Source organism: Semicossyphus pulcher, unplaced genomic scaffold, assembly GCF_022749685.1.
Source record: "Semicossyphus pulcher isolate SPU_LCO1_2020_fin unplaced genomic scaffold, fSemPul1.0.p SCAF_3, whole genome shotgun sequence".
Taxonomy (NCBI): domain Eukaryota; kingdom Metazoa; phylum Chordata; class Actinopteri; order Labriformes; family Labridae; genus Semicossyphus; species Semicossyphus pulcher.
The window spans coordinates 11,859,216-11,885,402 of record NW_027211704.1 but is presented as its reverse complement, the minus strand read 5'-3'; the positions used below and the strand labels follow the sequence as shown (position 1 = coordinate 11,885,402).

Here is a 26,187-nt window from a genome sequence, read left to right as displayed (position 1 = left end):
TATCAATTTATAACTATATTAAGTTAATAAGACAAAGTTGTTTGCAAGTAAATGCATAGAAGCTAAAAGAGAGTTGAGGTGATCTGCAGAGTAGGACGATAATTCTCTGTGGGGTAAACACTGTCTCCTGCATTCATGACTCAGATGTTGCTCTGACGATCACAAGCAGCATCTGAACAGCACAAATTAAAATTCTCAAAAAAAAAACGTACAAATGGTTTTAAAAGCAGTGTGTGGGTGTGAACTTTAATCACTTATAATTTTCATGACTAACTGCATGAATACACTCACAGCAGCCAATGGGAGAAGAGGGAGGACATCAAAAGAGGGCACAAGAAGAGGCAAAGGATGGTATTTTTTTTTTCTCAGCGTTTGAGGAGGCTGTCCCTAAATTGTTGAGTACATAAGAGGCTCCCTGTGTGCGACCCTCTCAGCATTCAAGACCAGAGTGTGAGGGGATCCAACTATTGTAAGTTTCTCTGTGTGTTGTCTACAGAGAGGGAGAGAGGGACAGAGAGAGAGGGCAGCAGCAGCAGCGTCCCTCCAATTCAAGTAATTTGCTTCGGCCTGAATTCAGACTAAACTTATGAAAACATTTCTATCCACAGCTGCCTCTCAGCTCAGCCGAGCTCATCTCACTACTCCAGCTCTACTATCTTGCTGACTGCCGGCCTGATTTGTATTCCCGCGGATCTTAACAGGATCAGAAGAGGTTGCCGAAGTGTTTATCGAGTGGTGGAGCGAGAGTCAGAGGCAGCCAGAGTCATCATGGCCATGTCCCAGGAGCGGAGTGCGTGTCTGGGGCTCTGGGTGCTCCTTTTGCTTGGTGCAGGCATGGAGGAAGTCGTGGAGGGATGTAGCTGCAACCCGGCTCACCCACAGCAGCTATTCTGCAGCGCTGAGATCGGTAAGTTCATGTTCAGTTTTTGTGTTCATTTGGATAAACGTTCTTAAAGCTGCTTTATATAATAAAAGTGACGAAGTGGTTGTAAGTGTGGATAAAATCACCCAGAAGGGATGGTTGGCTTTAAAATGCGAGGTATTACCCTTTTCCTTCACTAACTGATTGATTTTTATTGATGAACTTGAAAAATCAATCCACAGTGTGAACCTTCTTTGACAGGAAGTAATCAATAGAGCTTAAGAGCTGAGCTTCGGTTGTTAATTGAAAAAACGTTGATTTATTATCTCAGCTCTTTTCAATTACGTCAATAGAATTGTGACGTTTTTAGGAAGAGAGTCTGACAGTCAAAGCTTTTCACAACTGTTTTTTGACTGATTATAAAGTATCTGTAATAACATTAGGAATTTTTCTCTTTCAAAATAGTCTTAAAAAATGCACGCACGCACACACACAGCTGTTTCCGACAGGCCTTTCTAATTATTATCTGAAAACAGGGCAGCCTGCTGTCTGTTTTTTCTAGTTACATAATTGAGTCATCTTGCTCTGGATCATAGAAAAACAAACCCTAAAACACAGGCGGGGCCAAAGTGGCCCCAGCCAACTTTTCATCTATCTGTCTGTCTGTCGGTGGGATGGTCTGCCTGTCTCTCCGTCTGACGCCCCCCCATCATCCAGTTCTTTCTTGTTTAAGCACCGGCCAAAACCAACACTCTGCTCTGACTTTGAGCACTTGGCTCCAGACCGTGGAAAGCTGGAGTATGTGCCTCTGTCAAAGGTTACACTCCAGCAGAGGAGAGAGAAAGACAGGAAGAGAAAGTCCACGAAGACATTTGCTTTGATGGTATTCTATCTCTGCTCTGTATCTCCCCCCTTTAAGATCAGCCCCTTTAAAGTGCTTTGAAAATGTGTCTTAAAATAGTCGGTGTAAAATGGAGGCTGGGACCTGTATTCAGAACCGCCATAATGCCAAATTAGATCTGGGTTATGAGAACACAATGAGAATATTTGGGGCAAAGATTTGAGGACACAGTTATTCATATAAAGTGTGTCATCAAAGAGATGATGGAGGCCCTGAATGTATGAGAATGTCGTCTTCATTCAGGCCTGACATTACAAACACCAGAGACTTACATGGACCTAAACCAAGTCTCAGTGTAGACTTTCTACTCTGTGCGGGTATGGCATTAGGTCTGATTTTACAACCATTGTTTGGCCTTTTGTTCTGTAGTTTTCATAGGACTAATAACAAATTGGTTCCCATTGACTGTTGAGTTACAACTATAAGGAGTCACTCAAGTTTTGGGCATCCCCACATGTTGAAGGTGTTCAAATGGAGATGTGGCATTACTCGATCCCCATCCAGGGTATTTTCCTTTAGTTATTTATTCATTAAAAGATTGGATCGTTTTTTTATAGTGATTGGTGAATAAATCTTGGGAAGAGAGTAGTGGAATGAAGTGCAAATGGACAACAAGGGAATTAAACTGGGAACTCATAGCATTTGCACCCTATTAGTGTCTTTCTATTGGACCGTCCTCAAAATCACAAGAGCAAAAGTGTAAAGAACGGATTGAGCGAGGAGTTTCTTTTTGAAAATATGCTGGGAAAATTAGCATGTTTATCCTACTACCTATGCCTTTTGCGATTACATAAAACTGTTTAACTCCCCTTTAGGACTTGAACAATGGCCGTCTAGTTTTTACCTCCCATCTGAGTTGGAGACAAATCGTCTACCAAAGTTCAGAATAATGTTAGCGGATTGGTCCAGATCTTAAGCAACTTCACTGTCACCACCCAAGACAACATACTTTCATTGTATCCTTGTCCAAGCATTTCTTTCTCTGAGCTAAACATCCAAACAGTGGATGTCAGAATTAAATAATGATATTAAATTTCCCCATATTTTACCGTACTGCATGTAATACTAGGGCTAAATAGTATCTGCAGTTAAAAAGCAATGCTGTCTTGCTTTATCTACTTGCATGATATCATGTATGACATGACAAGTTTACAGTACAGGACTGTGAGTTCTCAACCAAATAGTTGAGCTCATCGAGCATTTTTCAATTACGGTGGATAAAAACACACCTTACAAGCTATCATCGAGAATTTAGCTTAACTGTGTGAAATCAAAGAACTGTTTTATCTGCCACTATTATCACTGTAGAGTGGATCTGTTCCGTGAAAGAACGGAAAGCTTGATGGACATAGTAACAGTAAGAGGGCAAACTTTACAAGTAGTCAATTAGCCTCAGGTTCCTTTGTGACTGGATAACATTTCCTCAGGGTTTGCATTGGGCTCGAGTCTGTGCTTCCTTTTAAATGTATGGGTACAAGAGTCAGTGGTCCCTTTCACGTAGCATGAAACTTTCTGGACTCATGAATAGTTTAGGAAAATCCCCTGTTTACCCTGAGAAAACCCTGAATTTAGTGGCTTCTGTGATTACACTGCTCAGGTTGTTTTCTAAGCGCAGGCTGGTGGTGGCCTTTAGTTGACCTGACAGTGTTGTCAGAGTCGATGAGCCCCTTGAATAAAGCTGTATATCTGAGTAATATCCCATCTGGACAAACACTGGACGATTCCCCCGGCCATGCTTGTGTGTTTGAGATTGTGTGTATGAGTGTCAGTGTGTGTGTGTTGGACGGAGGCCAAGCCATGCCAACACAGCCTACTCCATCTCTCTCTCTTTCTTTCCCTCGCTCTCCCCACTTCATTTCCATGTCTATAGGCTTGGTCGAATGGTCTGCATACTAACAATATCAGTGTGAAAGCCCGCTGACAGTCCAGCTTTGTGAGCATGACAAGGGTGCCGATTCATCAGGGAGGGGGGAAGTTAGTTACTACATCAGTTCTCATGGTACAAGTTTGCAATATTTCTCGTTGGTTATGTAGCTGCGAGGCAGATGCACCGCCACTTTCACTCTGCAGGATTGCCTGTCCTTATTCCTGGTAATAACACAGCTGCAGCAACTGAATTGAGCTTGTAACCAGGGGTGCTCACTGCAAAGATGTGTAGGTAGGGGGGGTAAACATTTCAGAGAATTTGGGCCAAAGAATCATTTAAAAAAGAGACAGCAACTAGGAATAAAATGAGTTTGATGTGCAGCTTTTATACTTAATTTAGGGAATGAAAGATGTGAAAATGTTTGATCACTGCCCAAGAAAATGAAGGTCTGAACGATGATCCCACTCTGAGTTTTATCTAAACAAATGATTAAAGCCACTTATCTGCTGCTATGAAAAATGACTGCACTATTCTTAGTTAATTGGCCATAGCAACTTCTGTCCCGGGCACTAATGAGCCAACGCTCAGACTGCCAACTATATGATCCTTGCAGAGAGCACAGTACACCATAGTGTACTTCTTACCATTAATAGGACACATAGACCCATTACTCTGCTCATAAGGAGAGATTTAAGTGGGGCGACTGATTTGCCAAAGCACTTCATCTACACTCAGATATCTTTCTTCTTGCCAGAGGAAGTGCAGATCAAAGAGCTGAGCCGGACAAAGAGGCCAATAATATGAGAGTCATTTTTGGCGCAGTGGATTTCTGTGCAGTGAGCTCAACAGCTTTATTCAGTGGTGTAATCATAGTTGGTTGGTGACGTTAGTGTTTAGTAGCAGACGTGGCATAGGCTTATAAAAACATACCACCATGTACAAATACATGTAGAGCCAGGCTGATGAATTAGCGGGGTCGTCAGGCTGCTGAATGCTGGCTAAATGATGAGCCACAACATTCCCAAAATTGGCCTATAACAGATAAATCCCAAGTACAAAATCCAAATATAAATTTAAGGTAAATAATACCTTGAAATGTCCTGCTAGGTACATTTATTGGTCCCAATAGATAAAGTAATAATCCTGAAGATTTTAATATAAATAAATGTCTTTAAAGTCACTATCTATCGTCGAATGAGGTATCACAATGGTTATTGAGCCTATGGCCCACCGATAAAAGCTTTTGCATTTGCAGTATTATGGACTGGGCTTCTGTGGCGACTTTCGCAGTAAAAATCACAAGCGGCGCCCAGTTAGTGACGCGTTGTCTATCACCCAGCAGTGGTTGGTCTGCCAGAGAGGGTAGGCGGAGCTAAGCGGCTGCTTTTCCGGTCTCTGCAAGGGTTGCGAGTAAACAGTAATCTACTATGGCTGAACAAACAAAAAAAAGATCGACTCAAAAATAAGTGAAAATCCAAAGAAAAAGAAACAAATTCGACGCTCACAACACACACACAGTAAGCGAGGAAAATCAAGAGTTACAACCGGAGCCAACCGTGGACGTCACACATGCAACACTGTCTAGATATCTGGGAAGAGTGGTCCCACAATTACCGTTTATGGTCATAGGTGCCGCCAAAGAGCACAGCACTGAAATCCTGGGATGCCTGTCAATTATGTTTAATTATGTATTAAAATGTATGTATGTGTATGTATAAGAAAAATCTTTAGGGGCCAGTATATTGGGATTAGAATTTTAGAACTGTAGAAAGCAATATTGGTGAAGGACTTAAGCATCCACTATTGTTCATCTTCTAAATTCATGTATTCAGTTGTCCTGCATGCAAAATTTTATTTGAGCTGTAACACAAAAGTATGAGCAGTGAAATGTCCGTTATCAATCATCAATCATCATTAGCAATAATAAAAGTACTCATGACACAAATTATTGATACTTTGACCTTTAGAGCGTTTTAGTGTATAGGGTTTGTAACTTGGTATCAATTAGCACTGGAACTCTACTATAACCAATCACAGTAGTAATGCTACATATTTAAAACTGTTATTACACTCAAGTGTAGTAAAAAAACCCGAAATACTCAAGAAAACTAACCATATGACTCAAGGTAGGGCAGTGGTCTCAAAAAGTTTGATGTAAATGTATCCACAACACTACAACATACTTCACTAATCAAACTGAGCTCTAATTATTTGCCTGTATTTTTTTAAGGTCAGAGCTGCACGAGTCTAGGCGAGTTCACAGGCAGGTGTGTCCTTTTGCGCTCAGACACTGTAATGTAAAATGCAAGGATCATAGAGCATTAATACTCTGGTCACATTACCCATTTACTTTCTGTGTGTGTGTATTTTGGTCTTTTCCACCTCAAGGTGATTTCCACTTCACTCGGATCACCTTTTCAACTACACCAGTGCTGTATCAGTCAACTGACAGGGGCAGCTTTATTTGATTTCAGCTTTATTGCTACGCTCTATTTGAGCCTCAGGCGATGAATCATGCAACAGAAGAGTGAAGTGTATCAAAGTTAAATCTTGCGCTCTCTGACATTTTCTATAAAGTGAACGTCCCTGCACCAGCTGTCTCTCTGTGGGCGATGCAGCGCTCGGATTAAACTACAACACTTCAGACAAGTTCGCATTGACTTTTCTGTCAGCCTGTATTTGTTGTTATAAAAGAAGTCTCTTTTTTCTACTAAGCCAATTTCAAAGGACACACTGAGCTCCTCCTCTTCTTACCAGCACACAAAACCGCGGTGCAGTTATGTGATGAGTGAAAAGCACAAAACAGGGGGGTGGTTTGCAAAGCTGTGTGAGAGGGCGAGGGTTAGAGCTGTGCTGGGTCACACGTTCTCTCCCTCTCTTATTCTGTAGGGTTTCTCTTTCTTCATGGATCTACCAAGGTCACTTGCTCCATTTTTGCCTCTTTGTTTTGCATCCACAGGGTACAGTTTCCTTTCTTTTAGAGAGAACAATAGACAAGTGGAGGAATGACAGTAATGTAGCAGTGTTTGTGAGCATTTCAGACAGCTATCTGCAAGTTTTCATTGCTCACTAGTTCAACCAAAAAAGATATTTAAGTACATCACATATATATTGTTAACGATACACATAACAATCATCTTAGCTAAGCCCCACCCCCCTGGTTGCTGGTTCTATCCCTGTCAAGCTTAACCTAGCAAAGCGCATAATGCAGTGTACAATGATAAATGATTTATCACTCAAAACTGTCATTCAATTCTGAATCAATGGCTCATTTTTATCAAACAGTGGATGGTAAAACAAAAGTTATAATTTCTAGCTGATGACAATTGCTGGAATGACAATTGTCACTAGCAGATTTCATACGCTGTATTTAGCTAGCTAATTAAGCTAACATTAGCTTATAAGCTGGTTGAAAACGTTGCCTCCGTTTGATTTTTTTTATGTTTCCAACTTATTTTTAATAATAATAATAATTCTTATTTTTAACCCTGTACAAGTGGGTTAAATAGGTACTTGAAGACTACATACATATGACAATGTGCTTGATGACTGAGGCTGAAGCTACATGGCTAGGGCTAAATGTCAGCATCCTCAACCGCTAAGGATTAGCATAGGAGACATCGGCATAAAGAAACAATATTGCTCCATTCAGCAAACTAATTGTTAACGCCGTCGTTGATGTAACCTTTAACTGGACAAATGCCGTAGCATAGAACATGAACATAATGCTAGGCTGCCAGGTAATAGCCTTCGCTAGTAAGCCTGACATGCTAAAACTTGCAGTTGTAATTTCCAGTCCCCAGGCAGTGCGCCAGGCTTTAAGTCAATTTGAGTGACCATCATCATCAACTGAAGTGCACACTTTAACCCCATCTATTTACATTTGGAAGAAACATTTTTGAAACATCAACTTCCCAGGCCAGTACGGACACTTAAATAGCCCTTATTATTATAATTATGGCCTAAATGTTTTAAAATCAGTACTTGCCTGTATCCAGAGGCATGGGGTTTGGACAGTGGGGTTAAGGACAGAGTAGTTCTGGGTAACTTTTTACTGTATAGCAATAAATGGAGCCCTGCCTCTGATGCTCAGACATACAGTGTTAAACCCTTCCCTTATACCGTTGCTCTTGTATTTTTAGTTTTGTACAGCTTAAAACCCCCTGATTCAAACTGTACTCTTATGAGTACCCCTCTGACTACAGCCTTACTGCAGTTCTAAGTGTATGCAATTCTCAGATTTTCAGTGGTGCCGCTCATTTTCTGTTGGCTGATTAGTAAATGCAGCCGTCTGCCAAGTTCAAAGTCAAAAGGCAGGATTTCTTAAGGCCTGAGAAGAAGCCATAATAGTGAACTTAATTATGTTTGACTGATGGAGCTACAGAAGTTTTATTAGTTAAAAGGAAAAGTTTGACAGTGAAATTGATACGTCAGCTAACATAATGAGTTGTGCAGATGTCTGACGGTGCAGATTTAATCAGTTTTGATGGAAGGAAAAACGTTCTTATGTAGCAATGAAGTCTGTAATAACAGGGTTTGATTCGGCACAGTGGGGACTGGATATTGCGGTGTGTGAGTAAAATGTAAAACACAAGTAAAACTTTACTTAATAAGTATTTTGTTTATGAATGAGAGGTTGTAAAATTATATGACTTCACTGTAACCTTCCCGTCGAAAACCACGGACAATTTACTCTTCTACTTGATTTATAGTTTCGGATAAAATAATGTGAAGTCACCTCTGTGCCAGGCGGGGTTTGGCTTGATAAAATGTGTGTGTGTGGTATAGACTGTATACATAGATGTGTGTGTGTGTGTGTGGAGTCAGTTAATGGGAGTGTGCAAGCAGAGAGCTACTTGTTATTCCATGTGGGTTTTGATTTCCCTCCCAGAGGAGAGGAGGGACACATCCGGTATCACTACTGCTGAGAGGGAAGGCTGCACTGTCTGTGTGAGGAGAAAGGAGAGAGAGAGGAAGCACAAAACACATCTATCTATCTAGAAAGAAAGAAAGGGAGGAAAAACTTACGAACTGATCATAAACATGCATAATTCAGATTGTTGTCTATTGTCTGTCTTGTAAATCTTTTCCTCCTGCATTTATTTGGCATTAACATTAATCTGAATCTTCTTTACTTCCTGTTCGTCTCCTCTGACAGTGATAAGGGCAAAGATCTCCGGAGAGAAGATTGTGTCTCCTAGCAACAGCTCCTCACCTTACATGAAGATGATTCAATATGAGATCAAAATGATCAAGGTGAGATCCCTGGACAGCAGGAGCAGCTGATGCTGGTGCAGGCGTACATCAATTTTACTGTTTATGCTGTTGTGTATTATAGCTCTGTGGTGCATGTGGGGATTGAATACATTAAATATGCGAAGAAAAGTAAACAAAAACTGCATGGACAATCAGCTGAGACCTCTTAAATGAAAGAGGCATGTCTTGTTAAACAGGCCATAATGTGTGCAAATAACCGCCTCCACTTGGCCTTATGATGTTAACGCTGAATATAAGCCGCTCTTATAACTATCTGCTGAATAATACATATTTACAGCCAGGACTGAGGCATTTAGGCTTACTGTGTTTTGTTGTTTACTTACTTCTTATATTGCTGCCATAGACACAGCACACTGTGTTTAACTTTCTCCCTGTGTTTCTCTCTGTCCAGATGTTCAAAGGTTTTAACAAAGCCAAGGACATCCAGTACGTGTACACGCCTGTCTTCTCCTCACTGTGTGGAGTCAAACTGGACTCCAACAATAAAGCAGGGTATCTGCTCTCAGGTACAGTATGCAGCGGTCAGTTTTTATATTGCATTTTTATTTGGAAAAAGAAGCAGAAAGTCTTACGAAAGTTGGGCTACTTCCAGTAATACTGAATTAGTACATCAGTGTTTTTTTTTAAAGTGGACTGATAGTGGCAAAATCTTTTGTTTTGTCTCCAAACAGTTTTTTTTTTAAGGAATAGTTTGCTGTTTTGGACATTTTTGGACCACTTGCATGTCTTTCCATTAACAACAGGGCAACAGTCAGCAGCTGGTTAGCCTAGCTTAGCATTAAGACTAGAAAAAGGCTATGTTCAACCAAATTCTTATGCCATCCTCTCTAAAGGTCACTCATCAACACCTTATTCCTCATTTGTTTAATCTGTAAATAAACCAAGAACGAGGTTACCTGGTTGCCCAAATTTCATATTTTGTGCTAAGCTAAGCTAACCATACAGACACAAGAGTGGTATCCATCTTTCAAGCAGCAAACATTTTATTTATATTTATCAGTCTCAGTCATTTTAATAGAACCAAATTCTATTAGCAAGATAACAAAGTGAAAAAATGTTTCTTTTTAAAATCTTTTTTTATAGGAACATTTTTAAAATATAATCGCTAAGGCTGTATAATGTAGCAACATACCTTGGCTTGCTGTGTGCTAAATTAAATATTCAATGTGTTGTGATGTCACTGAACAGGAAGCATGTGGAGCGATGGGAGAATTTCTATTGGCCAGTGTGATCTGGTGGAGTCCTGGGACAACTTATCACTGTCGCAGAAGAAGAATCTCAACTACAGATACCAGATGGGCTGTGAATGCAGAGTGAGTCATTAAAAATGTATTCGTTTTTTGGTGTTGTTTCACTTGTCTATCAGTCCTGGAGATGCCTCAGGAAACACAGAGCTGATATTCTATCTCTGATTCTCGCTCAAACTTTTTCTCCATCTAAGTAAAAAAGATGTTTTCAACACAGTCTTTATAAACAGTTTCTCAAAAGAAAGATAACAACAAAATGAATCAAAATCTCTTCTCTCCTCAGATCAACACGTGTTACACGGTGCCGTGTGCGTCCACAGGAGAGGACGAGTGCTTGTGGACTGACTGGCTGCTGGATAACAGCCTAAATGGGGAGCAGGCTCGGCAGTACGCCTGCATCCGCCGCTCCGACACCACCTGTAGCTGGTACCGCGGTGGACCTCCGCCTGAGAAGGACTTCCTGGACATGTCTGACCCTTGACCTGTAATTCTGACATTCATTTCACCCAATATCACTCCTGCAAAGTCCCAACAAACTTTTCCTGCCTTTGCATAAATCACGCTAAAATTCGGCTAAAAAGTTGCATCAGATTTAACGCCAAAATTTGCAGATTTTTTAAATTCGATGGAGCTAAACCTCCGTTAGCAGGGTTCAGGTGGTTACTACAGCAATGCTAGGAACATTTGTATAAAGTGCAGGTGTTATAACATTCCTCTGACTCATTTTGTCGCTCTCACACATTCCGCTTCACTCGCTGTTTCAGAGTAAGAATAGCAGCAGACCATCCACTACAAATGAGTCACCTCACTTCTTTATATCTGATGGCCTGACGGTCAATGCGAGACCTTGACAAATACAGAAGACTCCATATTTGTTTATGCATAACAGATAAAAGGATATGCATTTACTGTAAGGGTTGGGCATTTTCTGTAAAACAGTAGGAGACAATTCTACAATCCACAAGCTTGTTTAATTAAATATTTTGTGCACTAAACTTTTGCAGGTACATTTTTCTGTTTTCCCAACTGATGCTAATGTTAAGATTCTTCCTTAATATGTATGTAAACAACTATCCCAGGCAAATTAATATGCACTGTATATATATCAAACACAGCAACACAGACGTTCCCCAATTAATCATATTTTAAAACAGATCTGTCACAGTTTGTACTCTGAACTGCAGAGAATGTAAATATTGTACTTCAGTAAAAACTAACCCTCTAAAGTCTAACAGGATCTTTTAGCTTAGAAGTTATTATCTTGTGGTTCTGCGTGTTTAGTTTCCTCAGTTGAACTCTGTACTATTTCCTCTGCCAAAAAAATCTAATCCAGCGCTTTAACAACAACACTGCCACCTGTAGACGCCAAGCCACCTCTCCTGCAAAGAAATGATGTAACAGGACACGGTTCAATTCCCCCTTTTTTAACTCCTTAAAGGAACAGGTCACAACTCAGAGTTCAAGTTCGAAAAGAGAATGTAAAAACTTCTGCACGAGAAATTAAAAAACATGAAATAACTGATATTTGTGAATAAGCTATAATTAGTGGTTTAACTGTTGTTTTATAGGCATTTATTAAAAGGCCCAAATCTGAATTGACCCTTGTCTTGTTACTGGACTACTTCACTAAACTCATACAGATATAAATGCATTACCATGTGCTCTCTTCATGTATATGAAAAAATATTTAAGAACATATAAGAGCCCCATTAACAAATATACATTTAAATAAAGCTGATATTTTTGAAACATAATAATCACGATAAGACTGATATGATAATAATGCATTTTAACTGTCTGGCTATAGTGAAGCATTATCCAACAATTTCATGTGTGTTTTATACTGAGAAGAATTGTTTGGGTTTGTATTTATGTCTCTGTTTCTGTCTAAATAGAGTTTTCTATTTCCATGTACCAAAAAAGATTGTATATAAAATGTCTCAATGGAAAAGTGTGACCATGGCTCTTTTTTTTCTTTACTGCAGTTACCAAAGTCTCACAGAAAATGACTCTTTACAGCGCTTCAAAGATCTCAGAGGGGACACTGACAGCCGAATTAAAGCTAAATAGTAGGGATAGACAGATATTCGGCATTTTGACGCATATCGGCATCGGCCTTTTTTTTTTCTTTTTTTTTTTAATCCGACGGCCGATAAGAGATCAATTTAAAACTGGGTTATTTTGGCTCTGATGCATATGCTTAAAGGCATTTAAACAAAGTTAAGTGTTGGAGTTTGTATTATTAAAAATTTTGACGCCAATATTTTCACTTTTACTGCAAATGAATATCGGCTTCAAATATCGGTTATCGGCCTCCTTGACTACTAATAATCGGTATCGATATCGGCCCTGAAAAAACCATATCGGTCTATCTCTACTAAATAGATAGAGTTCTTGGAAGGGTGTGATTAATTTGTATTATCAGCTTTGTGGAGAACGCATATATTTACAAAAAAGGTAGTTTAAGTTGTTACGCAAATATAAAAAAGATAATTCAAAAATAATTCAGAGTAAAATTGGAATGTTTATTTCACGAGTGACATCCTGAATTCAACAGTAATAGGCAGTCGGCAATGTCGCCTGCTTCGAGAGAATGCTTCACTTCCTTCAACCAAATATGAATCTCGAGATTATCAGCTGATACATGTTGTTGATTGTGTTTTGGAGGTACGAGTGTGCTGTTGGGTTACTAACAGTATTTAATGTGTCAAACTTACCATGTCTTTATAGTTGGGGTAGAAAGTCTGATCAATGAGAGGGAACTTATCTGTACCCAGCTTCTTCTGACTACCGATCAGCTGGGAGAACTGGTGAATAATATAGACAACAAGAGAGAGTCGTGTAATCAATGGGTATTATAGCAGTGATATAAGTGATATAGCAGAGTGCAGAACAGTCACATTATATAGTAATAATTCCTGTCAGTGTATTTAAAACTGATTGGAGCCCAAAGAAGAATAAGAATGACAAAAAAAAGATATTTCTTTAATTTAAAATGAAATTAACACTTTCTACATCTATGAAATGAAATTTAAAATAGAGTCAATAAAATACTATGAAGTTTTAATCAAATGTCTTACAGCCCAGGGTTTGTCGCTGAGGTTGTAGATGGAGTCCAGAGAGTTGACTGAGGGGACTCCTGCGTACTGCAGACCGATGATCAGGTTCCTGAAGTCCTCGTTCTGAGCCATGCTGAAGGCGTGCTGACGGACCAACACAAAGTCAGGCCTGAAAGACCTGTGAGAGCGGCAGAGGGAATAAAGAATATATTTCAGCAAGGTTGAGATATGAATACATTTACATTTCTTACTCTACCTCTTGTGCATCCGTTTTTCCTCATACATCTTAAGTTATATTCTTATTTTGTTTATCTGAGTCGACTAACTTCACAGTGTCAGACAAAAGGCCAAGGCCTTATCTGTTTAAACCAGATATTTTTGGTAGTAACTGACTTGCATGTTCAGACATAATAAATGACAGATAAGGCATTAAAAAGGTTGTGTTTCACAGGAAAAGCCACAAGTGAGAGGTAGTATATCTGTCTTTTCCAGTGAGGATGCTGAGGCAGAGAGATTACGCCTGTCTGGTCACATAAATAACTAATTCGGGACCGAGAAAGGAAAGAAATTTGAGTGCTTATATCGCTTTTAATTTGAATCATCATCTCTGCTGGATTTTTACAAACCAATCTGTTTTGGAGTGCTTAATCAAAGCTGAAATACCAAACACAGCAAGAAATTGAGGGCAAATAAAGCTTCAAGTGCACAACTGATGGTGTGAGACGTGAGAAGAGCAGGAAGATGTGGGTGGAAGCACAAGGGTCAACAAAATACAGAAGACGCTTGTTAATTTCCTTATGAAAGTCAAAGCAGTTGTTTGAGAAGCCCACGATCTCTCCATAACTTTCACTGCTTATTTATTATTATGATAACCATGGAGGCAAACTGGAGAGAGAACGGACAATGACTCAACACGACGAAATAAAAAACAAGGTCAAGGTCCGCCATGGGGCAGATTATACTGTGTTCTATAACAAGTTTGTAGGATTTTTACGATATTTTTATGTTTCGGTCTCAATAACAAACCAGTAAAAACCACAGCTTTGGAGCTCACAGAAGCAATTACCAAGCAGCGGGTTTAGGGCAAAAACAATATTCAGTGCAGCTGAGCTCAGTGAAAGGCTGACGGTGATAGGGCATGACTCCTGTTATTTCTGCTTTTGTCTCTGAATGTGTGTATTGGTGAGAGGGAATGTGAGGATAACATGAGAAAGAGAGAGGGGGTGGAGGTGTGAGAATAGAGACAGAGAGAGAAAAGAACACAGAGGAAAAGAGATGTAGCGAGGAGTGAGAGAAAAGAGACGCAGAGAGAGAAAACTCTGGCACAGTGTGACCACCACCAGCTCCTCATGCTCACAGAATACTAATCAGACACTCCAGGAAAATAAAAAAGACTCTGGAGGAGAGGATACAGCCATTAATGTGACTGTGGTGTCTTCATTACTCACAGTTAGCTGTATAGATCAACAATGCCATGAGTCTCAATGAGTGATGCATTCAAGCACTTTGCGCTTTGTATTTTTTAATCAAGAACCATACTTAAAACAAGAGTTTTAGTTTACCGCCATGCTAACAGATTTATAGCGCTGTAATTACTAGCACTGGCATGCTAGCATGCTAAAAATGGGAATGCTAAAATACTGATAAATAGGTGGTGTGTTTAGCTTCCCAGTTTAGCACTTAAGCATGCTAACTTTTGCTAATTAATACCGAACAAAAAGTACAGCAAAACTGAGAATTTTGCAGATAGTCATAAACCTACGGGGACAATAATGTGTATCGTATCATATCTTATCGCACCGTGCTGCATCGTATCTTGTTGTATCATGTCGCATCATATCGTATCATGCCGCATAGTATCATATTGTACCGTATCGTGTTGTTGTGTCGTATTTTGTCGCATCATATCATATCATGCTGCATAGTATTATATCATACCATATCGTGCCACATCTTATCGTATCGTGTCTTGTTGTGTTGTATCGCAATGTGTCGTATCGTGCCATATCATGCCGCATCGTATCGTGTCTTGTTGTGTCGTATCGTAACGTGTCGTATCGTGCCATATCATGCCGCATCGTATCGTGTCGCGTCAAAATGTGCCGCATAGTATCATATCGTACCATTTCGTATCGTGCTGCATCGTATCGTGTCTTGCTGTGTCGTATCGTGCCATATCATGCCGCATCGTATCGTGTCTTGTTGTGTCGTATCGCATCGTATCGTGCCATATCATGCCGAATCGTATCGTAACGTGTTGTATGGAGCCATATCATGCCGCATCGTATCGTGTCTTGTTGTGTCGTATCGTAACGTGTCGTATAGTGCCATATCATGCCGCATCGTATCATGTCGCGGCGAAATGTGCCACATAGTATCATATTGTATTGTACCGTACCGTACCGTGTCGTGCCGCATAGTATCATATCGTACCGTACCGTATCGTGCTGCATCGTATCGTGTCTTGTTGTGTTGTATCATAACGTGTTGTATCGTAACGTGTCGTAACGTGTCGTATCGTGCCATATCATGCCGCATCGTATCGCGTCGCGTCAAAATGTGCCGCATAGTATCATATCGTACCATTTCGTATCGTGCTGCATCGTATCGTGTCTTGCTGTGTCGTATCGTGCCATATCATGCCGCATCGTATCGTGTCTTGTTGTGTTGTATCGTAACGTGTTGTAACGTAACATGTCGTATCGTGCCATATCATGCCGCATCGTATCGTGTCTTGTTGTGTTGTATCGTAACGTGTTGTATCGTAACGTGTCGTATCGTGCCATATCATGCCGCATCGTATCGCGTCGCGTCAAAATGTGCCGCATAGTATCATATCGTACCATTTCGTATCGTGTCTTGCTGTGTCGTATCGTGCCATATCATGCCGCATCGTATCGTGTCTTGTTGTGTTGTATCGTAACGTGTTGTATCGTAACGTGTCGTATCGTGCCATATCATGCCGCATCGTATTGTGTCGCGTCAAAATGTGCCGCATAGTATCATATCGTACCATTTCGTATCGTGCTGCATCGTATCGTGTCTTGCTGTGTCGTATCGTGCCATATCATGCTGCATCGTATCGTGTCGCGGCGAAATGTGCCGCATAGTATCATATTGTATTGTACCGTACTGTGTCGTGCCGCATAGTATCATATCGTAACGTACCGTGCTGCATCGTATCGTGTCTTGTTGTGTTGTATCTTAACGTGTTGTATCTTAACGCGTTGTATCGTAACGTGTCGTATCGTGCCATATCATGCCGCATCGTATTGTGTCGCGTCAAAATGTGCCGCATAGTATCATATCGTACCATACCGTATCGTGCTGCATCGTATCGTGTCTTGTCATATCATATCGTGCTGTATCGTATCGTATTATGCCGTATCGTATCATAACGTGGATAATGTTGTCTACAAACATTATCCAAAATCTACTCAATTTTAAGGCCATCCATTGAAAATTATAAAAGATAATTCCTTGATTGAGTAGTGTTTGTAAAAATTAGTGCCAGCTTTTTTAAGAAAATACTTTGCTTTGATAAATTAAGACTGTACTGTTTGTTAAACTGTTATTAAAGATTCATGACATCAGTAGGAATAAATGGCCTTGGGGCTGAGAGCCACAGACGGGGGGAAAGTATTAAGAGACACATAAATCATTGTCTTTTTATAAAAAATTTTTTATGGGATTTGTTGACAAGATAAAAAATAGAATCAAAGCAGTGTTATCCTTTAAATGTCTTTAACCCTGTTGCTGTGTGCTAATGTTGCTGTTTCCGCACAGTATGGAGGTGATGGCTCACAGCACTGACTGATTAGCCATTTAACTCCCCTAACCTTTGCTAAATTATATTGTTTACACTGCTGTATTTCTCATTATCATAGGTTACAGTGTATTGTTTCATCCTTTCGACGTTCAGTATTTGAGGTGATAAAAGACAATGGAGGTGATAGAAGCTGGGGATTGCTTACTGAGATGCCCAGAGTCTAGACGATGTTAAATCTTCTTCAGGTTGATTTACTTTGCAACTCGCAGACATTTAGCAAAGTCGGTGCTTTGACTTAAAATCAGTGGACACACCAATTACTGAGACAAATGTGGATTGTTAAAAATATCCAAAAGCCTGCGATGAACCAAACGAGACAGACTGAAAATGAGGTTATTAACTCACTTAATTTCTCCACAGACATGTCCATGTTTGGGTGAGAATGAGGCCTCAATACGAATATATAGGTGTACAATAAATCAATGTTCCCTGAATCAACACCATACTCTCTGTGACAATGTGTTTGTGTGTGGGCATGTGCGGACCAACCCCTCATAAAATGTAATTACAGGGCCGAGTCTCTGATTATCAGACTGAGCCTGACTTCTTCATTTCCTGTTGGGTTTGTTGGTTTGGAGCGGTGGGAGTTACAGTCACAGCCGTCTGTGTCAGTGCGGTCTGTGGTGTGTGAGTGGGTCTGTGTGAAGTCTGGTTTACAGTAAGTTCACATGTTTGTACACACATGTACGTTGCCAGTCTGTGGGGAATCATTGTGGTCAAACGCCTCTTCTTTTTTTCCACTGATTGGAGCTCGCAGTAAACGTGTATTTAACATTCTCAAGAGCCGTCTGAGGTATCTTTGGATCATCTTCAGTGATGCCTCAAGATGGTGCAACAGCTAGATAAAAGCCGGTTTGATCTTTTACTTTTTCTAAGGACCAAATCTCCTCCAAAGTTGGGACTAGTTTGTTAGGACTTTCAGGGTCAGATTCACGTTTGAGGTCATGTTTGTATTTGGTAACTATGGGTCAACACGTACCTAATCCATACCCACATCTTTTTTTAATTTCCACTGCTGACTCTGATATGTAGGTGGGTTTTTTACAGAATGGTCAGCCGCATCAACCACGTAGCGTGACATCATTTCTAACTTAATACAGGAGATGTGTGGCAAAATTTGTAGTGTTTAGAGTCTTCCTTATAATCGATGTGATATATAACAAAAAGGGCGGGTTTGTGCAGGTTTGAGTCCTTCATCAGGCAAGTAGTGATGATTGTGTTGAACAATCTACAGACTATAGAGTTTCTAGCTCCACCTTTAAAGTTATAATCTCGAAGTTCTCAGTTTTGTTCTGTTTGGCCGCACCTATGGCGATAAAAAGCAATTGTGGGCGCATACGTCCCAGATAACAAGACGTCTACGGTTGACTCGCTTTGTGATTTTCCTCACTGACGGTCGCTTTCCTTTTAAGACCGTTTGCCTTCATCTGAGCGTCGAATTTGTTTCTTTTTCTTTGGATTTTCACTTATTTTTGAAGTTGTATCTGTAGTCATCCATCTTTTCTTTGTTTGTTCAGCCATAGTAGATTACTGTTTACTCGCAACACTTGCAGAGACCGGAAAGGCAGCCGCTTAGCTCCGCCTACCCTCTCTGGCAGACCAACCACTGCTGGCTGATGGAAAACGTGTCACTAACCGGGCGTCCCTTGTGATTTTTTTCTGTGAAAATCGCCACAGACACCCAGTCCATAATAAAACTATATAATGCAAATGCAAAGGCTTTCATCAGTGGACCATAGGCTCAATCACCATTGTGTTACCTCATTCGGTGATAGGTAGTGACATAACAGACATTTAATTACATTGAAATCTTCCAGATTATATCTTTAAGTCACAGGTCAGTGTGCTTGTTGCCTCAACAGAGGGAGAATGAAAAATAAAGACTGACTGGATGCTTGAGTGTTAATGGCAGTGGCCAAAAGTAAAGTGCAAGCACATTTATAATCTAAAATAGCATTAAGAACTCCAAAATACTTTTTTTGTGGCTAATATTTCTGAGCAAGGTTTTATTTTTACACTCAGGGGATTAGAAAGGGAGGAAATAATGGTTGAGGATAGTTTTGTGTTTTTTGGTTGTATTGTAGAGTCTTACAAAAGCTTTGTGAAGAATAAACGTCGTTGTGAAATAGTTTCATTTAGTTCCAAAGAAGAGACGCTCTTGTAAGGACAGAGGGTTATTTTTGCTTTGGTTTACTGTCAGGATACTGTAGATTTTAGCTGCATTGTAGGATTAATTTTATCAAAGTCTGGATAATGGATAGGTTTACGGAAAGGATTAAAATAAGGATTTGAGGTTTGGGAAGAGAGATTTGAGTCCAAAGTAAACACAGTATTATCTTCTCTGAATCACAGAGGAACCAAAGTGTGTGTGTGTGTGTGTGTGTGTGTGTGTATATCTGTATGTACTAACCTGACCACTTTAGTCCCGCCCCTGATGACCTGCATGTCCACGTTACAGGTGCCGTTTGAATGTGAGACGAGGTTGACCTCTGAGAACTCAGCCTGAAAGAGAACACAAGACAGATTCATCAGGTAAACACATTAAGTCCTAATAGAAATAAATACATTTTTAACAAAAATCCCATTATACAGTACATTTTGGTACTTTTTTCATTCACCTTTGTACACACATTGTAGCTGTAATATATTTTAAAACTCTTAATATTCTTTGCATTTATTCGGCAATAAACAAATCTGTTTTATTGTTTATATAAACCACAAGGTTGTTCTAGTAAAATGATACATGCATGCTTGTGTTTGGTGTGGGTGAAAACACAGCGAGGACTTCTCTGACTCATCGTGGCTGACTCCTGTCTCTCCTCAGGTGTCTATTTTAGTTTCTGTGGTGAAGCTTGAGGTTGTAATTTAACTGTCAACTTGTATTAGGTGTGAAACTGCTCTGTGTGAAACCCAAGAGAAAAATATAGTCATTTCAAAAGCAGCAAACAAGTACTGCAAAATGGTCTGCTGGTTAGGTGGTTCAGGCAATATGAAACTGACTTGTCACGTACTGTTAAAACCGACTTCTCTATCTACAGTAAGTACAACATGATACCAGTATACTGGTGTTATTTTAGATTTTAAGTACTGCTGGTTTAACTGGTTAAACATTTAAAAATCTGTTAAATAGACTTGGCAGTTTCTATAAACCACAAATTCCTATGCTAGAGTATACTTATTTATAATACAAGACTACTGTACGCTACCGCTAATGCTAGCAGCTCTCAGGTACTTCAAGCTTATTGCTAGCATTGACTTGTTGATGAGCTACAAGTGACAATGGTAGCCCGTCGATGTTGAGCAGGTAATATTACAAGGTTCACCATCTTAGTTTAGGTTGTTATCACGCTAACGTTAGCTAATTAGCATTAAGACAAAGTACAGCTAAAACTGAAAGCAATATTATTTGTGTCGCTAGTAATTGGTCGTAAACTAAACTAAGATAGTGCTAAATGAAAACTGAAGCCAATTAAAAATGTAAACTTAATTTTCAAGAGAACTCACACTTTGAGCTAATTGTTAGCATTGGCTTGTTGACATGCTACAAGTGATTATGCTAGCATGTCGATGTTGAACAGGTTACATTTAGCATCTTCACTATCTTAGCTTAGTCTGTTAGCATGCTGGTATTCGCTAGTTAGCACTAAACAAAAGTACAGCTGACACTGAAAGCAATAACATTAGTTTTGCTGGTAACTAGTTGTAAACTAAAATATTTAAATTGATGTGAGAATGGTGCTAGAAGAAAATTGAAGCCAGCTTTAAGTTTAAACTTCTTTTTCTCTAAGAAACTTTGTAGCAAATTAGTTGGTTGTCAAGATGTAATTAGGATGTCATTAGGATTCATCGTCGGGAGGCCGTAACGCTCTGTACCAACTTCTGTGGGAACATATTTTTTGGATGCTGAGGTTTTACTGAATAAGTAAAAATACATTCAGCTATTGAGCTGGTGGTACAACATGACAAGTGAGGGAATCAAACAGGATTTACCTTATGGGAAATTAAAAGCCTATCAGTCCAATAGGTATAGATGTGTCCACTAAAACACAGAGTTCTTTCTAGGAACTTGTATCTTGCTGTATAAGCAATAGACAAGTGGAGTCTATCTGAAGTGTCATGTTTTTATTGAAAAAGTGCCAGGGAAATGGTGTGAACTTTTTCATTTCCATATCAAACCTGAATATGGTGTCAGTTCACTTTCATCTCTGTTCTGAGCCTTCTCAACCTTTTGTGAATGTAGCAGCATCACAAAAAAAGGTCTATAGAATCAATACGATACCTGCTCCACTTTGATGTCGTAGTCCCCGAGGACCTTCTTCCCCCGAAACACTTTGGCCCTGAAAGAAAGGAAGAGAACAGAGGAGAGAAAAGAAGATATTTAGTTGGACTCTCTCAGTTGTCTCTGCTGCCCTCTAGTGGACATCATACTCCCTGTGGAATAAATAGGAGAGATAAAATGGATGCCTCCTTTTGCACTTTGATTAAGGCTTTGTGTCAAACTTTCTTTGTTTTAGCAGAATGTTTATGATAATGTGCTTGCAGACATAAAGCCGATTATAGTGGATGTTTAAACTGCAATTAGTCTCCTGCATTGGGTGGTGACATTTAAATCGAGTCAGGGCAGCAATATTAAATACTGTCTTGCAGTTTGCATGATGAATGTGTGCAATAACAGGTTGGTGCGATGTTGACTTCTTAATATCTTTGCTGCCACTTGCACTACTGTGATGTAGAACTAGATTACAAGTAAACACACACGCACACACGGGCAGACAGACTGAGACGATCTGAGATGCACAGGCTGCCAGCCAACACACAAACAGGCTAAATGCTCAGATGTCTCATTTTACACAACATTGTAAACAGATTGCAGATGCGTCTCTGCATACACTAAAAATTAAGAAAGCAATAACCAAGAGCGTTAAAAACAGAGATAACTTTAAATCATCGAAACCTAAAGACTTTCCCCCTTTTTTTCAACTTTTAATGTAGCCTCATTCTCCTCAACAGGTCCTTAAACGCCCCTTAAATCCTCCATTTATATCATTTATCCCCACTAAACACAATGCCAGCTTATGTACCAGAATAAAACGCTAAATCAGATTGCATCTGCACTCATGGTTCCTCTCTGTGCCAGTTAGATTAAATATGTATGTCAGAGTCCTTCCATATAACCTCGTAAGACCTTGTGTAGTGCAGCACTGAGGCATCTGGCTTGTTAGTGCGGGTCATTAGGATTGAACCATCTGTGGGAGAAACTCTCTGAGGGCGGGATGCCATAACTTTCAACAATCAATAACCACAGCAGCAGAATTAGTGGCCACGGAATAACAGCAGTATATCTTTTTTCAGTGCTGCTAGAAGGTGCAATTCTATTACTGTGTGACTGTGAGTGTTTTTGCAGCACAGGCAGCTGCTTGAACACACTGCTTTGTTGCACTAATGACACCCCCAAACATCCTCCAATGACACTGTTATGTTTATATCATTGAAAACAAACAGCATACATAGAAAATGCATCATCTTTCATCACCCGCTGCTGCTTTATTCAAAATTTCCTGACAAATTGACATTTTAAAAATCAAGCATCTTAAATCCCATCGCCATTGAATGTGTCTAAAGGGTTTCCACATTCAGCGTGTGTTCAGTATCTGCAGTGCACAGTGCCCATGATGTCAGGCCAACACAGTAATGGACAATTATAGTGTTTTACAGAGCGGCTGCTGATGTAGCTTCCTCATTTAATCCCACCAAACAGCATAATGTAGCTGCCAGAGGGCAACACACAGCATTTGCAAATATGACTCCCTGAAACAGAGTTGTTACTGAATTTCTGAGAGTCTTTTACAGGATTTACATGCTTGTCAAAAAAGAGAAAAAATACAACCTCTGTATTTAATTTTCTGGGATGAAAAAAAAAAAAAAGTATGCTTTAAAGCTGCAAATCTTTATTTTTGGCCACTTGGGGGCAGCAGAACAAGCAGATAAAAACATATTACCACCATATAAAGTTAGCAAATGTATTAGCAAACAATTACCTATTTAAACAGAAAGCACACATAACATTAAGATTAATTTTGATCTAAGCATGTGCATAAAAGTTCATTAATCACTCTACTTTAACTCTGTGTGGTCTGCCCTGAGTCTTTAGCTGCTCAAAGCTACGTTATGTTTGCTATAATTGCTAACTTAATCTGTCTGCCTTGGTTTATCACAGGGTATTCACTGAAAATAGACCTGAAGTAGACCTGAAGTAAACTGCAGAGTCCATTGACACTCTCTGTAGGTTTTGCTATCAAAGTCATCTGAATAATCTGATCCTTTATTAGGATAAAATAATGATTAAGGCAGCTTTAATAGAAATGTTGCATGTATTGCATTGACCTGCAGGGCACATCACTTTGTAAAACCTGATAAATGTCACCTGTAACTTGGCGACTCTGCTCCCTGTACATAGGCATTCTCTATTGCCATGGTTGTCAACTGGTGGGTCGGGACCCAAAAGTGGGTCGCGGAGCTGTTTTTAGTGCAAAATGTCTTTGCTGCACTTTTATTTTGAAGGACATGGGTTTCCTATGCCGTGCGTGCAGTAGTAATGTAGTTTATTCACCCTCCATGTCTCTACTGATTGGGTAATCCCAGCTACAGTTACATTTACATTCTTGAAACTTGACGAGTCTGACAGTAGTTGCATTTATGTTGCCCTTTTTTTTTAGTTTATTTCTGTTGAAAAAAGGCTCTTAATTGAAGGAACTGTAGAGGGAATATTTTCCTCTTCTGCTCTACCACCTGCTGGTCATTTTGGTCGACTATTATACTGTTGTGATTTGTGAAGCGGACATATTGTGATGTTTCGTTCAGGTCCAAGTGGCACCATTTTTTATTGAATACATTTGAGTGGTTGAAAATATTCAGAAACTTGGGTGGAGATTTGTCATTAAGGAGTTGATGGTGGGTCCTGAGGCTAGACCAGTTGACAACCACTGCTCTATTGGCCCTCCCTGTTTCCATGCCTATTTATTATAGTATCTTTGAGGGCCCTGTATACTCCCTTTGCTCCCCTTCAGTCTGATGTCCTTTCTGATAAGTGTACAAAATGTAAGACACAGAACGTTCTCTGATCCGTTGGATTCATTTCAGACTACAGAGGAGCAATAATCCAACTTTAAACACAGATAAACACAAGAAGCGTGTTCAGCATTTGGCTCTAAATGAAACAGGAGCATTGTGGCAACATGCCGACACAGATTTACAACAGTCATGATCAATGTATTCATATCAAACTCTCACCAGTTGTTTTTGCTCAGTTTGTAAATTTGCGGATGCTGTTTGTGGTGACTATGATTTGCACTGTGATCACTGTGTTGATTTGTTGTTCACTTCTTGTATGCATTTGATCTTTTCATCTGTTCTTGTGGGACAGAATTCATTGTTCTTCTCTTTTACATCCAGTACTTTGCATTTCAATTATGCACCGAGCATAATTAAATCATGTTTTGCTGCAGCACTATTATTTGTTAGTGTTTGTTTTGTCAAAAACCATTAGCACTCGCTGCAACAGTCCAGCCCCCCCATCGCTCTCCCAAAATTACAATCTCCTGCCCCGCTGCTGCTGCTCTGTTCTCTCACATATATCAGGTTGGTTCTCTTGCTTGTAATGAGCTTTACAGCATCACTGAGCAGATAACATAGCAATACATTTCAGTCCCGTTAGACTATAGAAGCTGCACATTATTGTTGTAAGCAATCTATCACTTCTGACAGGTTATATCTTATGTTTCCTATATTCAATTTGCAGCGCCCACTGGTGTCTAACAATAAGAGTTAAACACTTCCAAGGATGCAAGTCAGCAATGTTTCCTTCACTCGGGACAGTTTTGGTGCCTTGTCGGAGGAGATGAGACATGCTTTTTAACAGTCGAATGATATTAGCTTTTTGAACTTTCACTGAGGCAAAAAAAAGAAATTAAACAAGCATCCAATATTGTGAGAGTTGATACAGGGTCCGTGACAGACACCCACATGTTTTCTTATGTGTTACATGTGATACAAGACATTTAATGTGTAAGAAATTAAAGTGTGGAGCAGCAACTTGAAGAACAAGTTTTTGTGCAGTTCCCTTAAAATGAAATGATATTCCAATCAAAGGTGTTAAAAACACTGATACCTATAATGATATTGCAGATGCATGTATGAAATCAATTATAGTTTAGATTGATTTTAAGTTGAGGCAATTACGTTTACCCATCACAAAACTTTGCAATGAATAATTTAAAAGAGAGGTCTGAGGCAATTTATTCTTTTTGTAATCCCAAATCACCCATTAATCTTGGTACAAAGTGGAAACCGTTGAAGTTTCTATAGTAACTGGTGCAGATCTATTGATTTACTCAGGCTGTGTGTGGGTGATATTAAGATTTAAACCGCCTCTAGCTATTTTCCAAAAGCAGCTGAAAGAACCGTAGAAGTGTGGCAGGCTTGTCTGAGAGTCTCTTTAATCCACGAGGATGGCAGCTCAAGAAGATGCAGCTGGAAGAAACATCTGAGGAATGGAGACTGTTGAGGGATGAGAAGCATCACTTTGTATACAGATATCTAGAAATAATAGAATAATAAGTGCTTATTTAATTAAGTCATACAAAATCATGCAGTTAAAAATCCCTGATGCAGGCTTTTGAAGTTAACAGAGATGCTTCTGAAAACATCCTGACCAATAAAAGCAGCTCTGTGCAGGGCTAAATTCACCAGCTGAGCTCTGTTGACTCCATTTCTGTTCAGGGTCATTTGAAGCGATCCTGCTTTCATTATTGATCAGTGGAGTCTGAGAGTCTGAGACCAGCACACAGGCCTGTCGAATTAAACCGTTTGAAATCAATGCGAGGTAACGTCAGAGAGAAAAAGATTTTACAGAGACATGAAAGAAGACATAAATGTGAAGCTTGTAAAACATGGAAATAGAACAGATTTAGTACATTAAACGTAACATTGATCATTTCTAATAGCTGCAGTGCGGATTTAAGTATAGAAGACGTTTCCCAAGAAGCATTTCTGCATAATTACCAAGATAAAAGCTTTAATAACTTTATGTTGCACAGAATATCCTAGACCTTAATTTTTTGCACTGAGCCCTTATATGTGCTTTTTC

At 39.6% G+C, this 26,187-nt stretch overlaps 2 protein-coding genes across 2 annotated transcripts in view; one reads left to right on the top strand and one right to left on the bottom strand.

The window, feature by feature from the left end:
* The window catches only part of syn2b (synapsin IIb), an 87,598-nt gene that overhangs the window by 15,222 nt on the left and 46,189 nt on the right, over positions 1 to 26,187 (bottom strand). The window contains exons 2-5 of the mRNA XM_069677552.1: positions 21,322 to 21,379; positions 19,453 to 19,544; positions 13,235 to 13,391; positions 12,872 to 12,961 (exon numbers count right to left, since the gene is read on the bottom strand). Of these exons, the coding sequence (XP_069533653.1) occupies positions 12,872 to 12,961; positions 13,235 to 13,391; positions 19,453 to 19,544; positions 21,322 to 21,379 (397 nt within the window). The remainder of the gene's footprint in view (positions 1 to 12,871; positions 12,962 to 13,234; positions 13,392 to 19,452; positions 19,545 to 21,321; positions 21,380 to 26,187) is intronic.
* On the top strand, positions 451 to 11,311 carry LOC138605357 (metalloproteinase inhibitor 4-like). The gene is made up of 6 exons (XM_069677551.1): positions 451 to 469; positions 609 to 907; positions 8,789 to 8,886; positions 9,299 to 9,413; positions 10,096 to 10,220; positions 10,438 to 11,311. The coding sequence occupies exons 2-6, from the start codon at positions 769 to 771 to the stop codon at positions 10,633 to 10,635; spliced, it is 675 nt and encodes a 224-aa protein (XP_069533652.1). The 5' UTR covers positions 451 to 469; positions 609 to 768; the 3' UTR covers positions 10,636 to 11,311.